Consider the following 15,012-nt stretch of genomic DNA (forward strand, 5'->3'; position numbering starts at 1 on the left):
CTGTTTGTTTCTAAATTTCTTTTCTTATAGTGTTCTTGTGTTGTAAGCCATGCTAGACACTCAAATTAAAATGATCATGACCAACATTTGCAACAATAGAGACCTCTTTCAGAAGTACAGATATCATGGGGCAGTTGGGTACAACCAGTGGGCACACTGATGCTGGAAGCAGGTTAGTAAAATCTTGTTTTTTCCTCCTCCGTGTTTTCAATAGATACATTAAGAGGCTTTTCTGGACATCTCTTAACTCAGAACAATAAACTTTAAATCCTTGGCATTTGCTACTTTTTGATAGTTCTACTTTAAAAGCCATTTGCTATTTCGCACAGAAAGTTGCATGGTTTGTTTGATCTGCACATAATATTGAATTCCTTGTTTGCGTAATAGTTCTGAGCTATCCTGCTCCCTCATTGCATGTGTGCAGTGAAAAAAAATGCACAAGGACTGGCACAAAGGAGCCTAGAAAAGCACACATGTTTTGTAGTGCACCAGAGCTCCTTCTAAACAACTAATTTGCTGAATTGTGCACTCAGCATGACTTTCAATAGGACTGTCTAGCTTTCCTTGGATTATCTCAAAAGTGTTTTTAGTTTAGCTTCCATCTTCTCAAGTGATGGACCAAATGCTTACAAGGTATAAATACACCACACACTTAATTGAAGTCGATAGGCCTATATTGATTTACATGAGCTGTCAGTCTGGGCCACTGGCTCCTATCTTGTTGCTCCTCCAATGTCTCTTGTCGGTAACGACTGTATAAACAAACACAGACTGTCAGGAGTCTTGGAAGGAGAGAGCCTTTCCTCTCCCATTATGGAAACCGCTGACCTTTTGGGATCTGTGTAGAAGCTTTGTTTCACATTCTGACAGATGACTTTGTCTAGCAAAGATCCATGACATGGCTTTTGGCACACAGAAGGAGGAACAGTCAGGCTTAATGGGACAAATTATAGGACTGGGACAGAATAGCTGACTAGGCTAAGTAATCAAACAACAGTTAATAGAATTGAGGTCACCTTTTCTCCCCTTTCTCCTACATCACCCTTTTCTCCACGAGGCCCAGGGAAACCCTATAAAAAACGAACAAAATTACCTCTGTTGGCTTATGTGAGTTTGTCTTTATTGTACAACTGAAGGATATGCAAACACACCAACACACAGAGCACAAATATTTCACCAAATAAATTTGGTTATTTTTTATTTTTAAAAAGGCCATATTCTGCATAACGGTGACATAGAAAATGCCTACATATATCTAAGTTATATCTATTTCCTACATGCAAACTGCTGCTGGCAATGTTAAAAATTCCTTTAGCTAGGCACCTCTGATGCCAAATTGATTGGAGAAAGGATTACACCAATCTTCTTCCATGGAAAACCATGGAATATCACACTGCAGCTTTTCTTCAGAAATAAGTTTATAATGCATGCATTATAGCAGCCTGGAAACACAAGTGCTCCATGTATAATGCACTGGGGTAAAACAACCTACTATGAGATTATAAATATTTTTAACATGCAATAGCAACCTTGTCTTTTGTGGTGGTGAAAATTGCCAGTATCTTTTAAGTGTTGCTGCCACAAATACAGTCATGCAGTTCCATGGAGTTGCATTTTCAACACTGTTGACTTTATCTGTAGGTCTCTATAGATCAGTGATTCTCTACCTGCGGATCCCCAGGTGTTTTGGCCTATAACTCCTAGAAATCTCTGCCAGTTTACCAGCTGTTAGGGTTTCTGGGAGTTGAAGGCCAAAACATCTGGGGACTCACAGGTTGAGAATCACTGTTACAGATGATAATGCCATCAAGTTATATTAAACATTCCTTGGCCATCTACGAGGTACTCTATTTAGTATCAGTTGCTCCAGACATTTATTAGTGGTACCTATTTATGATAAGATTTATAAGACCTGTACTATTCTCTTCACACACCCAAAAGTTTTCATTTGTCCCCTCTGTCATTATTAAAATGAAAACAATAATGCAATGTTTAGTATATTCTCTGCATGAATGCCATGCACATCAAATGGGAAAAATATCAACATGCTCCGAGCATGCAGTTGTTACTTGAAACAAATCTCACCTACCACACAAATAAATGGATGGTAAATGTTACTTACATCGAGGCCAGGTTCGCCATCTTTTCCCTATTAAAGAACCATATTAATTATGTTAAGCTCTGCAACTCTTCATTCAGGTTGCCTGAGATATCTTCCAGGACTGTTCAGATGTGCAGCAAATATACTGAGCACAAAACAGAACCTTCCACCTGAACTTCTGTGTCTGGTGTAACAACAATCATTGAAATGATTACAATGTAGGCCAGTAATGGGCAAACTGCTTTGGGGTACTATTAAGGATCTGAAGTTTCATATACAAAATGAATCAGATGGAATTGTGGAATTGTTAAACTGGCTTGTAGTGTTGTTAATAGATCTTATAAAAATCAATGTTTTCTTCCCATTCTGGATAGTGGGGTACTGTTCAAGCTGTTCTCAATCTCCCTTTAAGGATCAGGAGCACAGTCAAGGATTCAGTTACATTGTAATAATGGGTTGCACATGGCATGATCATTGAAGACTACAGTTAGCCCTCTGTATACATGGATTTTGTATCCACAAACCCCATGAGCCATGGAAAGAAAATACCATTTTGCCATTTTATATAAGGGTAAAGGTAAAGGTTTCCCCTGACGTTAAGTCCAGTCATGTCTGACTCTGGGGGTTGGTGCTCATCTCCATTTCTAAGCCGAAGAGTCAGCGTTGTCCGTAGACACCTCCAAGGTCATGTGGCCATAGGCATGACTGCATGGAGTGCCGTTACCTTCCCGCCAGAGCGGTACATATTGATCTACTCACATTGGCATGTTTTCGAACTGCTAGGTTGGCAGAAGCTGGAGCTAACAGTGGCCGCTCACACCGCTCCCGGGGTTTGAACCTGGGACCTTTCAGTCTGCAAGTTCAGCAGCTCAGTGCTTTAACACACTTCGCCACCGGGACACCATTTTACTATGCCATTGTATATAATGGGACTTATGCATCCACAAATTTTTGTTATCCTCATGTCTGTATGTGTCCTGGGCCCAAACCTCAAAGGATATCAAGGGCATATTATATTTACTGTATATTACAACAAATAGCCTTGTTTTCTTATCTAAATGTGTCATGCAAGGCACAGACATTGTTTACAAATTCATGACTGCCCCAGAGCTACTATGCACCTTGCAAACAAGAGGTTGATTGTTTCTTTTTATGTTCTGCAGAAGAGGCAACTCTTTTACAAAGAGCCTAAACTTCCAGGAGCATTAACAAACTTGTAAACAAAGTGAATATTTTTTCATTTTTTCATTTGCTGAAGATATGATTGTTAATGACTTGAGAAAACAATTAACTCCCTCATAAGTTGTTCAGAACAGCCATAGATAATCCTGCACTTTTGTACGAGACCTGCTTTTCAATAAGGTCTGAAACCAAGCTAATATCCTCCAACTGCTATCCCTTCAAGTCAGCTTAAAATGATACTGGTGCAATCACCAATATGCGACCCATGGTTTGGCCAAGGATGTTCTTGCAACCGCCAAGGGTCTTTTCACCCCACTAAATACTATTTTGCTTCAAATGTTCAACAGTATTTCCAGCCTGTGGGAAATAGATTTATCATGTATCTAAAATGCCTACAAATATTTTATTTTTCTTCAGATCAGAACTTGGTTGAAATTCCTACCCGCATATTCCTCTGCTGGAGAAAGGCTTGTATAGTTCTCAGCACAAGGATATTGCTTGAAAATGCACATACATGAATGCTTTAGAGTGTTCCTTTGAACTAGGAAATCCTTGGTTAAAATCCCCTGACAACAAACAAATACACAGCCTACCAATCCCTCAACCATTCTTCATCACAAACAGCAAAATGGGAATAGGAACATGACCTCTTTTAACCTCTTTTGCACCTTATCTTGCATTAAGAAAACTGCAACTTTAATTAAATAGCAATTAAATTTTAAAAAGTCTACCATTCATGTCAATCTCACTCAGCTATATATGAAATTTAGCCAGTGTAGGTGTTCCGTCCCCCAGGACGATGGTTTGCCTTACCTATTGGTCGTTTGTTTGTTTTCCCTCCTTTACATTTTGTTTGAGCCTCTGGCTGCAAAAGCCTAGGAAAAGTGGCTTGGAATCTGCAAGAGCTGGCTGCAGTTTTCTTTGCAGTGATTGGTCAAAGAATGCAACATCTTAGGACCGCCCTTTTTACCAGGGTCTAGTCTCCATTTTGGAGCTTCATTCTGGCTATAGTCTTCCAACGTGCTGGAGCTGTGCAAGGCTAACTGGGACAAATCATCCTCAAAACCAGGCCAATCTAAGCCTATCCAAATTAGATAAGTATTGAATTATATTGATCTGGAATAGGAATTCTAGTTAGAGGAGCAGGGTTATTCCATCGCTTCTAGAACTAATCTTTGCTGTAAAGATAGGGAAGGAAAGAGTTTCTCCTTCTAATATAGACAGCGTGATTAGGGTATAGTGGTTTTATAATCACCTTTGCCTTCTGGAACCAGGGATAATTCTGCAACTAAAACCTATAGAAATTTGTTTCATTTTCTGCAACTTTAAGATCTGTGCCAGGTTTACAACCTTGTATGAATAAACATCCTTTTTTGAAGACTCAGTCGTTCAATATTTTAGGACAGCTTATAGGGATTTGCAGTTCGCCCGGATAAAGGACAGCACGTTTCAGTTTTATAGTTTTTTATTGTCCGGCGGACGGCACAGTTTTGAGGAAGATCAGCGGTTTTTCCGCTTGAGCTAGCTTGCACGGCTTATAGTTTTTTATAGTTTAGGAAGTTTAGTTTAGGCCGCGGCTTTTCCGCCTGAGCTCAGTCTGCATACCTAAAGACTCTACCAGCGTCTGAGGCAGTGGAGCCCGCTCTCAGACCTGAAGGAGTCAAATAGTGGGGCTCTATTTCCTTGCTATTTGGCTCGCGTGTGCGCACGTGGCCCAGTGGCTTTCTGGGTTTGCACAGGCTGTGCAGTTCCCAGCAACGTCCAGGGCTCCCTCGGCGGTAGACCTCGAGCCGCGGAGCACCAGCGACAGTTCTTTGGCTGGCTCTGAGGCGTGAAGCCCACCAGAACCAGGCTAGAACCTGGACAGGCCTGGCAACGCTGCTGCGAGTTCGGCCGGAGCAGTTCGGCGGTGGTGACCTGCCTCATCGTCCTGCGGTGGTGACCTGCTTCATTGTCCTGCGGTGGTGACCTGCCTCATCGTCCTGCGGTGGTGACCTGCATCATCGTCCTGCGGTGGTGACCTGCCTCATCGTCCGGCGGTGGTGACCTGCCTCATCGCCTGGCGGTGGTGACATGCCTCATCGTCCTGCGGTGGTGACCTGCCTCATCGTCCTGCGGTGGTGACCTGCCTCATCGTCCTGCGGTGGTGACCTGCTTCATCGTCCTGCGGTGGTGACCTGTTTCATCGACCTGCGGTGGTGACCTCCCTTCACAGCGGGGAGGAGGCGTCTTTTCTCTCCTCCTTTCCAAAGCCAGCCTCGGTGCTCCTTCGGCGGCAGGCCTCGAGCCGCAGAGCACGAGGTGCTTGAAAATTTGGCGAAGTCGCCATTTTGGCAGTTTACGTCACTCGGGCAAGGGAGGTATCAAGTGGCAAGTTGCTGTCAGTTGGCATTTTGCAGCTTGCCCACTAAAATCTGGCGCCAAAGGTCACAATCTTTGTAAAGTATAGTTACTTAGTGATATATATTGCTATGGTTAAGTGTTGTGCATTGTATTATATATTGCATTTGCTTTTATTGTAAATTTACTTGCTGGTATGTTGTATTTGCTTTTGTTGTAAATTTACTTGCTATTAAGAATACATAATGTCTATGCAATTTCAAGATGATACAGATGGTATACCTCCTTCTGAGGCTGAAAGTAGGAATGAAAGGCCCCAAAGGATAAAGCACCCTTCAGCCAAGATGCTAGCCCATCTAATAGATGAAAAGGAGCTCCTCCATGTGAGGTTAGGTTCGGCATGGGAGCGAATTGTAACATTGATGGACAGAATTGAGAGCTTGGGTATTACAAGGGTGCCATCCATATTACAGACCGACCTTGAAGAGACCTTCGGTCTCTGGAGGGGTTTGGTGTCTAAGATAGTCCAGGTCCTCGAGCGCATTAACGCCAAGGATTCAGAGTTAGAAATAGTGAGTGTCTTAGCTGACACTAATGAGAAAGAAAATAAGGTGAGGGCAATTCTAGATGCCTTGGAATTTAGTTCTCCACCTGTTAATCTAAGGTCTGAGCCAAAAGGAAATCAGTCTTCCTTATGCAGCCATGAGACCAATCTTTTAAAATCACCTGCTGTGGCACTTAGTCTTAAGTCCAACCGCTCTAGCCAGGTATCTAAACTAAGGGAGTGTGCATCATCTAAACATAGCCACTCTAGCAAGTCTTCTGCTGCTGGGAGTGCCATCTCTTCCCTAGCTGCCTTGCACATTAAGGAGGCTGCACGTCTGGAGCTAAAGAGCAAGGTAGCGGGGGCGGAGGCTGATGCTAAGGCAGCCGATCTCACCCTTCCCTTTAAAGAAGAAGAGCAACGACTGCAAAGCAAAATGCAAATAGAACAGGCCCAAAGGCAATGTGAAATAGAAATGCTTAGAATAAAGATGGATGCCGCAGCCAAAAGGGTAAGGGCTGAGACTTTGGCCAAGGCCCTAATTGAGCCACTCACAGAAGAAAATGTAAGTCAGTTGCCGAAGCAGGACCCTTCTTCCAAGGTGCTTGTGCATCTTAATAGCTTAAACAGCCAGTTTTCGGATGAGGAACAGGAAGACTTCTCTCCTTACCCAGAGCAGGGCCCCAAAGTCACTTTTGAGTTTCCTGCAGAGCAGAGCGTCATAGCGGGGAGCTCACCCTTGCCCGAGCTACCTGTGCCTCTTGCTAAATCCCTAGGTCAGTCAATCAGGGCCTCAAGGCCAAGTGCTAGTTGGCCCTTACAGACAGCTGCACAGGGAGCCACCGATTCGTCAGTGGTCGATGTCATCCCTCCAAGAGGCCAAAGGTTGACGCAAGGTGCACGGTGGGAGTCCACTCCACAACAGCAAACTCCTCAATTGTTCCCTTCGACGCCAGAGTCCCAGCTTGTCTCCATCATCAGAAGCCCCAGAAGAGATCTTAAGGACAAGGGTGTCGAAAAGTTTTCGGACAAGCCTGAGGAATTTCTTCTCTGGAAGGCCACCTTCCAGAGAGCAATCAGAGACTTAAAGTTATTGCCTGAGGAAGAACTGACTCTTCTGGCTGCATGGTTGGGCCCAGCCTCATCCTCACAAGTTAAGAAGATCTACGCAGCCCACGTAGCCGATCCCGACAAAGCCCTGGAAAAGGCCTGGGCCAGGTTGCAGCAGAGGTATGGGGCCAGCACAGAGATTGAAGCATCTCTTATGGACAAGCTCCAAAGGTTCCCAGCTTTGAAACTCAAAGACTTCAAACTCTTGTGGGACCTCAGCGATCTCCTTACGGAATTAGAGTCGGCCAAGGAGAATCCAGAACTGCCCGGTTTGAAGTGCCTCGATCAGCACCTGTCCCAGAGGCAGATCTTGACCAAGCTGCCCTTCACTTTGCAAGAACGCTGGGGACAGGAGGTCTTCAACTACAAGGAGGCCCACTCCCAGGCATACCCTCCATTTTCTCATTTGGTCCAGTTCATCACCAGGGCGGCCAGAGAAAGGAATGATCCGCAGACGGGCCTCCCCACCTTATACCAAGGGACCCATCCAGGGAAGGCATCTGAAGTGGACAAGAAACCACCTAGAGAGGCCAATAGACCTGTCAGCGTAAAGGCAGTCGAAACTCAACACAAGACTGATGAACCCAGGTCGGAGGTAAAAGAGTTGCTTTGCCCTATCCACCAAAAGCCTCACAGCTTGGCCAACTGCAGGGAGTTTAGTAGAAAGTCATACAAAGAAAGGCAACAGCTAGTTCAAAAGCAGGGAATCTGCTTTAGATGCTGTGGAGCAACTCCACACTTTGCGTCCAACTGCAAAGAAAACGTCAAGTGTGAGAAATGCAACAGCCTCAAGCATTGCACCGCAATGCACAACTCCAGTGTCATCTCCCACCCCAAAGGGAACGTTTCACCAAAAGAAAAGTCAGCAGTCGAAGACACCGACAAGCCAGTCGTACCAGAGATGCAGGTGGAGGTTTCAGCAGTCGCCTGTACAGAGCTGTGTTCTGACTCGCACCAGTACAGAGTTTGTCATCCTATCTGCCTAGCGGATGTATATCCAGCCAAGAGCCCTTGGCTTAGAAAGAGACTCTATGTGGCCCTGGATTCACAGAGCGACGCCTCCCTGGCTACTCCAGAGTTCTTCCGCATGTTTGACCTTAAAACCAAGATGGTTGACTACACTATGACTACGTGTGCAGGAAAAAAGAAGTTGCAGGGTCGCATAGCATCTGGCTTTGTTGTCTCCTCTTGCGACCAGAAGAGGCAGTTCAAGTTGCCAGACCTGATTGAGTGTTCCTCCATCCCTCGGAACAAAAAACAAATTGTAACTAGAGAAGTTGTGGAGGCTCATCCACATTTGCGACGATTAAAGAATGCCATACCTGCTTTCCGTCCAGATGTGGACATTGCCCTTCTGCTTGGTGCGGACTGTCCGAACTTGTTCTATGTGAACGACCAAGTTAAGGGACCTCCAGGGGCGCCCATTGCTCAGCTGCTACCACTAGGCTGGACAGTTACAGGCCCAGTGTGCATAAACAAGATGCACCCACCATCGTCGTTGGACTCCAATCAAGCACAGGTGCTTAAAGGTGGACGTCCTACACTTGTGCGCAGTTGCCTAAGTCACATCTCAGTCTACTGCCAAGCAATAACTCCAGAGTATTCCTCCATCTTCAAAGTCTCTGAGAGAGACGAAGCCACAGCGCTCTCGAAAGATGAGCAAAGGTTTTCGGACATTATGAATGCTCAAGTCTCACGAAGTGCAGAGGTGAAAGCCTGCAAATCAACCACAGAAATCAAGATGGGCCAAAGATCTTGCCTGGAACCACACCGTTTTGAATGTTTTTCGGAGTGGCACAGTCTTCTTAGAGCAGTTGCTAGGCTTATACATCGTTTAGCTTGCAAAGATAGTGAGCCTTTACAGGTCCAGGATATGATAAAGGCTAAGAGCGTCATATTCAAGTCAGTACAGAGATCTGCTTTCAAGCAGGAAATAGCTAGGCTAGAGCAAGGGCTCAACATCCCTAATCAAAGTCTTCTAAATGAGTTAAACCCATTTCTAGACAAGGAGGGTATTTTGAGAGTTGGAGGAAGGTTAGCCAAAGCTAAACTCAAGGCGTGCATAAAAAAACCCCATCATCATACCCCCTAATAGTCACACTGCATTGCTGCTCGTTCGGCATCACCATGAAAGGATCCATCATCAGGGTAGAACTCTAACTGAGGCAGCCCTTAGAAATGAAGGTCTGTGGGTAGTTAATGCCAAAAGGTTGGTCAACAGTTGTATTTTCAAATGTGTTAAATGCAGGCGCCTTAGGCGAAACTGTCAAAGTCAGTTGATGGCAGAACTACCTCAGGATAGGACTTTGACAGACCCACCCTTTTCCCATGTGGGAATCGATGTGTTTGGTCCTTGGGAGGTTGTCACTAGGAAAACCAGGGGTGGTGTTGTAAATAACAAGAGGTGGGCAGTTTTGTTTACTTGTTTAGTAATACGAGCTGTCCATATAGAAGTCATAGAAGGGATGGACACTTCATCATTTTTAAACGCATTAAAAAGGTTCATAGCCCTCAGAGGGCCAATTAAGTCAATTCGGTCGGACTGTGGCACCAATTTTGTAGGTGCGACCAAAGAACTCAATTGTGTGTCTAGGTTTGGGAGAGACCCAAAGGTTCAGAACTTTACGAATACTGAACAAATTATGTGGACTTTCAATGTTCCTCACGCCTCCCACATGGGTGGTGTTTGGGAGAGGATGATTGGTATTAGTCGCAAAATCCTTAATGCCATGTTTTTGAGTCATAGGTCATTGACGCATGATGTTTTGGTGACACTTATGGCGGAAGTTACCGCAATTATCAACAACCGGCCGCTGGTTCCCCTTACCAGTGACCCTGAGAACTTACAACCACTGACTCCTGCACTTATTTTGACACAAAAGGTGCCAGGATGGAAGGACGTCATGTTGCCAGTTCCGGACGGAACTCACCGTGCCCTGTGGAAACAGGTGCAGTCCTTGGCCAACCACTTTTGGAAAAGGTGGAAAGCCGAGTACTTAAGCCAGCTTCAAGCTAGAAGAATCTGGCAAAGCCCACAGGACAACATTGAGGTTAACAACGTTGTGTTGTTAAAGGACAAAGACTTGCCCCGCCATGCGTGGCCCATGGGCATTGTATTAAAGACCTTTCCTTGCCCGGACGGTAAGGTCAGGAAAGTTCAATTAAAGACTTGCAACAGAGGCAAAGTGTCCATTTTGGACAGACCAATTAGTGACCTCGTGTTGCTTATTGGAGATGTTTAAAGTTCTAGTGTTTGTATTGTTGTGTATACAAAGGTGTTTGTATGTTTTTGATTGGTAAATTCCCACATCCTGGGAATTTAGCGGGGAGTGTTCCGTCCCCCAGGACGATGGTTTGCCTTACCTATTGGTCGTTTGTTTGTTTTCCCTCCTTTACATTTTGTTTGAGCCTCTGGCTGCAAAAGCCTAGGAAAAGTGGCTTGGAATCTGCAAGAGCTGGCTGCAGTTTTCTTTGCAGTGATTGGTCAAAGAATGCAACATCTTAGGACCGCCCTTTTTACCAGGGTCTAGTCTCCATTTTGGAGCTTCATTCTGGCTATAGTCTTCCAACGTGCTGGAGCTGTGCAAGGCTAACTGGGACAAATCATCCTCAAAACCAGGCCAATCTAAGCCTATCCAAATTAGATAAGTATTGAATTATATTGATCTGGAATAGGAATTCTAGTTAGAGGAGCAGGGTTATTCCATCGCTTCTAGAACTAATCTTTGCTGTAAAGATAGGGAAGGAAAGAGTTTCTCCTTCTAATATAGACAGCGTGATTAGGGTATAGTGGTTTTATAATCACCTTTGCCTTCTGGAACCAGGGATAATTCTGCAACTAAAACCTATAGAAATTTGTTTCATTTTCTGCAACTTTAAGATCTGTGCCAGGTTTACAACCTTGTATGAATAAACATCCTTTTTTGAAGTTCTCCAGACTCAGTCGTTCAATATTTTAGGACAGCTTATAGGGATTTGCAGTTCGCCCGGATAAAGGACAGCACGTTTCAGTTTTATAGTTTTTTATTGTCCGGCGGACGGCACAGTAGGGGCAAATGGGTTTGTCAAAGAGATAGGCTCAGCAAGTTTGGTGCCTAGTGTACTGTGGGGAGAATTCTAAAGGTGGGACAATAGAATTTCTCCCATTTATTGGAAAGTATACCTGTACAAATTTTGGAATAACCAGAATCCACAACGTTTACAATCCTATATCCTCATGAAGTTAGATAATTTAAACAAGACATCCTCAGCTCAGCAGTAAGTGAAACCCACTACACCAATTTGGTGTCAGCACAGAAGATCAGAGGGCTATTTTCAAACCAGCTTGACATGTCACATGTCCACCATATTCTGCAACCACTTTCTGCAGTGATGTTCTAGTCACTTGCCATCCCTTTTGGGGTTGGTTTTTATTGTTTCAGAGTAGGAGGTTCCTATGAACCTTTTGTTTGCTATGAACCCCAAAATCTGGAATTACCTCTAAAAGGCCAATGTGCATCCCTTAGAGGTAGACTTTGAGTGAAAATGGCATTTTCTATCCAATTTTTAGCTGTGGGAAAAGTTATGGAGTGGAGAAATATGCACAAAGGCCCTATGGCAGCTCCTTGGTCTGTCTATAATCACTGACGTGTATGGTTGCCTGCTCTTAAGCCATTCGGGTCTTTAGGTCATTCGGGATTTGGCACTGTTTCCCCAGGATCAAAATTTGATATATTAAGAACTCATTCAGTATGTGTATACATATTTACACAATCTGAACATGAACAGAAAAAGACATGAAACTCATCCAAGGCTACATTGATATTTTGGGCTGCTTGGAGGGAAAATAAATCTTTATTGAGTTCTAATCCCACTATATTTTCAATGCAATACTTTGTAGATGTTTGGTATATTGTTTGGGTTTCATAGCCTGTGTGTAGGATGATTTCCCAGGGGCTAACAGGGCTATGGGAAAGAATGCATGATTGTGTGAGATGTGTGTATATGAGATAGATGGGAGAAGATGGAGAACTGATTTCCTAATTTTTATTGTCTAATAAAAAAACATGTTTTCATTCTTCAAAAATGTTTATTTATTTATTCTGAAGGCACAGAGGAAACGAGTATACAGGTTGATTTATCTTTTGCGATCTGTAAAGTAATTTCGTGAGTGTGAGTACGCGGGTGGGAAAGGATGGAAATTTCCATTTTAATTGCGGGTGGAAGGGAAATTTAAGTAGATTGTTTTCTGAACCAGTGATCCCCTAAAAAAAAAATCAATGGAAATATTTTATATGTAAATATCACACCAAATACTGATGTGACTACTAGTTTCTTCCCAGATTTCATACATACACGGCCATGGTTAGTGGGGAAAAAAATCTATGCTATACAACTTCACTAACACTGAAAAATATCTGGCTGAATTTATACTTCTATAAAGAAGAAAGTTAAAACTAGCCCCAATAATTTCATCCACCGATTACTCTTATGCTTTCAAATGTTGACTTAGTACAATACATCTTTGTTCACAACACAAAGGTGAATATTAGCATGGCTCTTAGATCACCCAGTTGGATTCTTATGAGAAGAATTATGTTCATGAACAAGTATGTTTGTAGTTTGTAGTTTGTAATGGAAAGTGAAGAAATTTTCTCTCCCCCAGCAACCCTTCCAGTCCATGAAAAAATGCTTCAAAGGATTTCCATAGAAGAACACTTCTATGTATAGAAGCATGTAACACATCACTGAATAAAATGTACATCATCAGCTTGAACAATGGGAAATTTATTCAGTGAAATACCATAAAACGGGTATTTTTTCAATTGCTATACTAGGCACTCTAATCATAATGCCAATGGACAGTATATGGCAGAAAGCTATTGTATACTGAACACATTCAAAAATCACTAGGTTGCAATATCCAAAACTGCTATTTCTAAAATCTCACAGAACAAAATCTGTTTGTAAAAGTGATTTGGTATGAAATGGTGATTCTTTGGCAAAATAGTTGCATTAATAAAATCTAGGGAGACATTTTAGTGGTTAAAGGGGGGGGGCATCCTCCAAATATATGGTATTTGCTTGAATTCCCACCATTACATTCTGGAGCCTAGAAAGAAAAGTAATAATGCATGCACAATGTCATAAAACATATAACAACGAAAACAGTAGGAATTATAAAAAGGAAGGAAACGGTAGTGGTTATAAAATAGAGCCACTTTTCTCATTGTTGTCAGACCTTCTGTATTATTTTCCCAGAGAAGTTTGCCTAATTTGCCTAAATCAAGATAAGAGATGACCTTATAAGTAATGACCCTTTGTTAATGACATTTTTCTTTGACAAATATCCATTAAAACCTAGAAATAATTATGGTTTTCACAAAATTGTACTTTTTGTCGTTAACTTACAGGCAAGCCATATGGTCCTCTGGGCCCAGGATCTCCTGGAATTCCCTTTTCACCCTAAAATATAAATATCACAAATGCTCACTCCAAATGGCAGTTTGTCTGTTTATTACATATGTATCATAGTCTTTTTTCAAAACTCAGAGTGACATATTAGAACTACACTAACTGAGGAATTCTGGAAGCTGCAGAACAAAAAAACTTGAACTTTCTGGGGAGGTCCTATAAAGCAGGAGCTATTTTTCATCATTCATGATTGATAAAATGCTGATGTGCTTCTATGTGGACACACATGCAAACATACCAGCGTTCTGGGATTATAACCATATTTTAGCTTGTACTTCTGTGTATAAATAATACCTGTTTCACAGAGCAAGGAACAAGACACTTCCCAGAATATTATTCTTTGAATCTTTTATCAGATTTTAAGAGATGATTTGAGATACTGGATAATACCTACTGATGACTTTTAAACTAAATAATATAAATATAAACACACTTTTATATTCTGCTTTATCTCCTCGGAGGGGCTATGAGCTGATTACAGGACACATATAAGGCAAACATTCAATGCCTATTTATACAAACAACGACATACAATGCACAGATAAAGTAAAGGCTTTCCCCCCTTTTCCCATCTCTGGCGTCTGAAGGCGGTGCTCAAATTCCAGCTCTTGTTCCTTTCTCCATACCGTAGGAGCCTTGCTGTCCATAGACATCTCCAATCTTTTTGCCGGCATGTGGGGCGCCCTTTTACCTTCTCACCAAGGCGGTACCTATTTATCTACTGTATGCTGTCTAACTGCTAGGTTGACAGAAGCTAGGACTGACAATCGGGCGATCACCCCGACTCGTGGCTTCCAGTCAGCAGCCTTTCCTGCCGCTAGCAGCTTTAAGTGCTGTGCTACTGCAGCCCTTAAACGAGCCATGTTGCTTATGGTGGTGTAGCATGTTAAAGCACTGAGCTGCTGAACTTGTGGACCGAAAGGTCCCAGGTTTGAATCCGGGGAGTGGAGTGAGCGCCCGCTGTTAGCCCCAGCTTCTGTCAACCTAGCAGTTTGAAAACATGCAAATGTGAGTAGATCAATAGGTACCACTCCGGCAGGAAGGTAACGGCACTCCATGCAGTCATGCTAGCCACATGACCTTGGAGGTGTCTACGGACAATGCCGGCTCTTTCGCTTAGAAATGGAGATGAGCACCAACCCCCAGAGTCGGCGATGACTGGACTTAATGTCAGGGGAAAATACTTACCTTTACTAAATCAAATAATAGCAAAAGAAATAATAATGATAAACTATCAGTCAAAGTCCAAACACCTGTTATTCATTTGTGCTAGAGAAAATCT

General features: G+C 43.0%; 1 protein-coding gene across 1 annotated transcript in view; it reads right to left on the bottom strand.

Moving 5' to 3' along the window:
- Positions 1-15,012, bottom strand: part of col25a1 (collagen type XXV alpha 1 chain) — a 378,768-nt gene that overhangs the window by 18,634 nt on the left and 345,122 nt on the right. The window contains exons 33-35 of the mRNA XM_062982969.1: positions 13,668-13,721; positions 2,123-2,149; positions 1,017-1,070 (exon numbers count right to left, since the gene is read on the bottom strand). Of these exons, the coding sequence (XP_062839039.1) occupies positions 1,017-1,070; positions 2,123-2,149; positions 13,668-13,721 (135 nt within the window). The remainder of the gene's footprint in view (positions 1-1,016; positions 1,071-2,122; positions 2,150-13,667; positions 13,722-15,012) is intronic.

This window comes from Anolis carolinensis, chromosome 5, assembly GCF_035594765.1.
Source record: "Anolis carolinensis isolate JA03-04 chromosome 5, rAnoCar3.1.pri, whole genome shotgun sequence".
Lineage (NCBI taxonomy): Eukaryota > Metazoa > Chordata > Lepidosauria > Squamata > Dactyloidae > Anolis > Anolis carolinensis.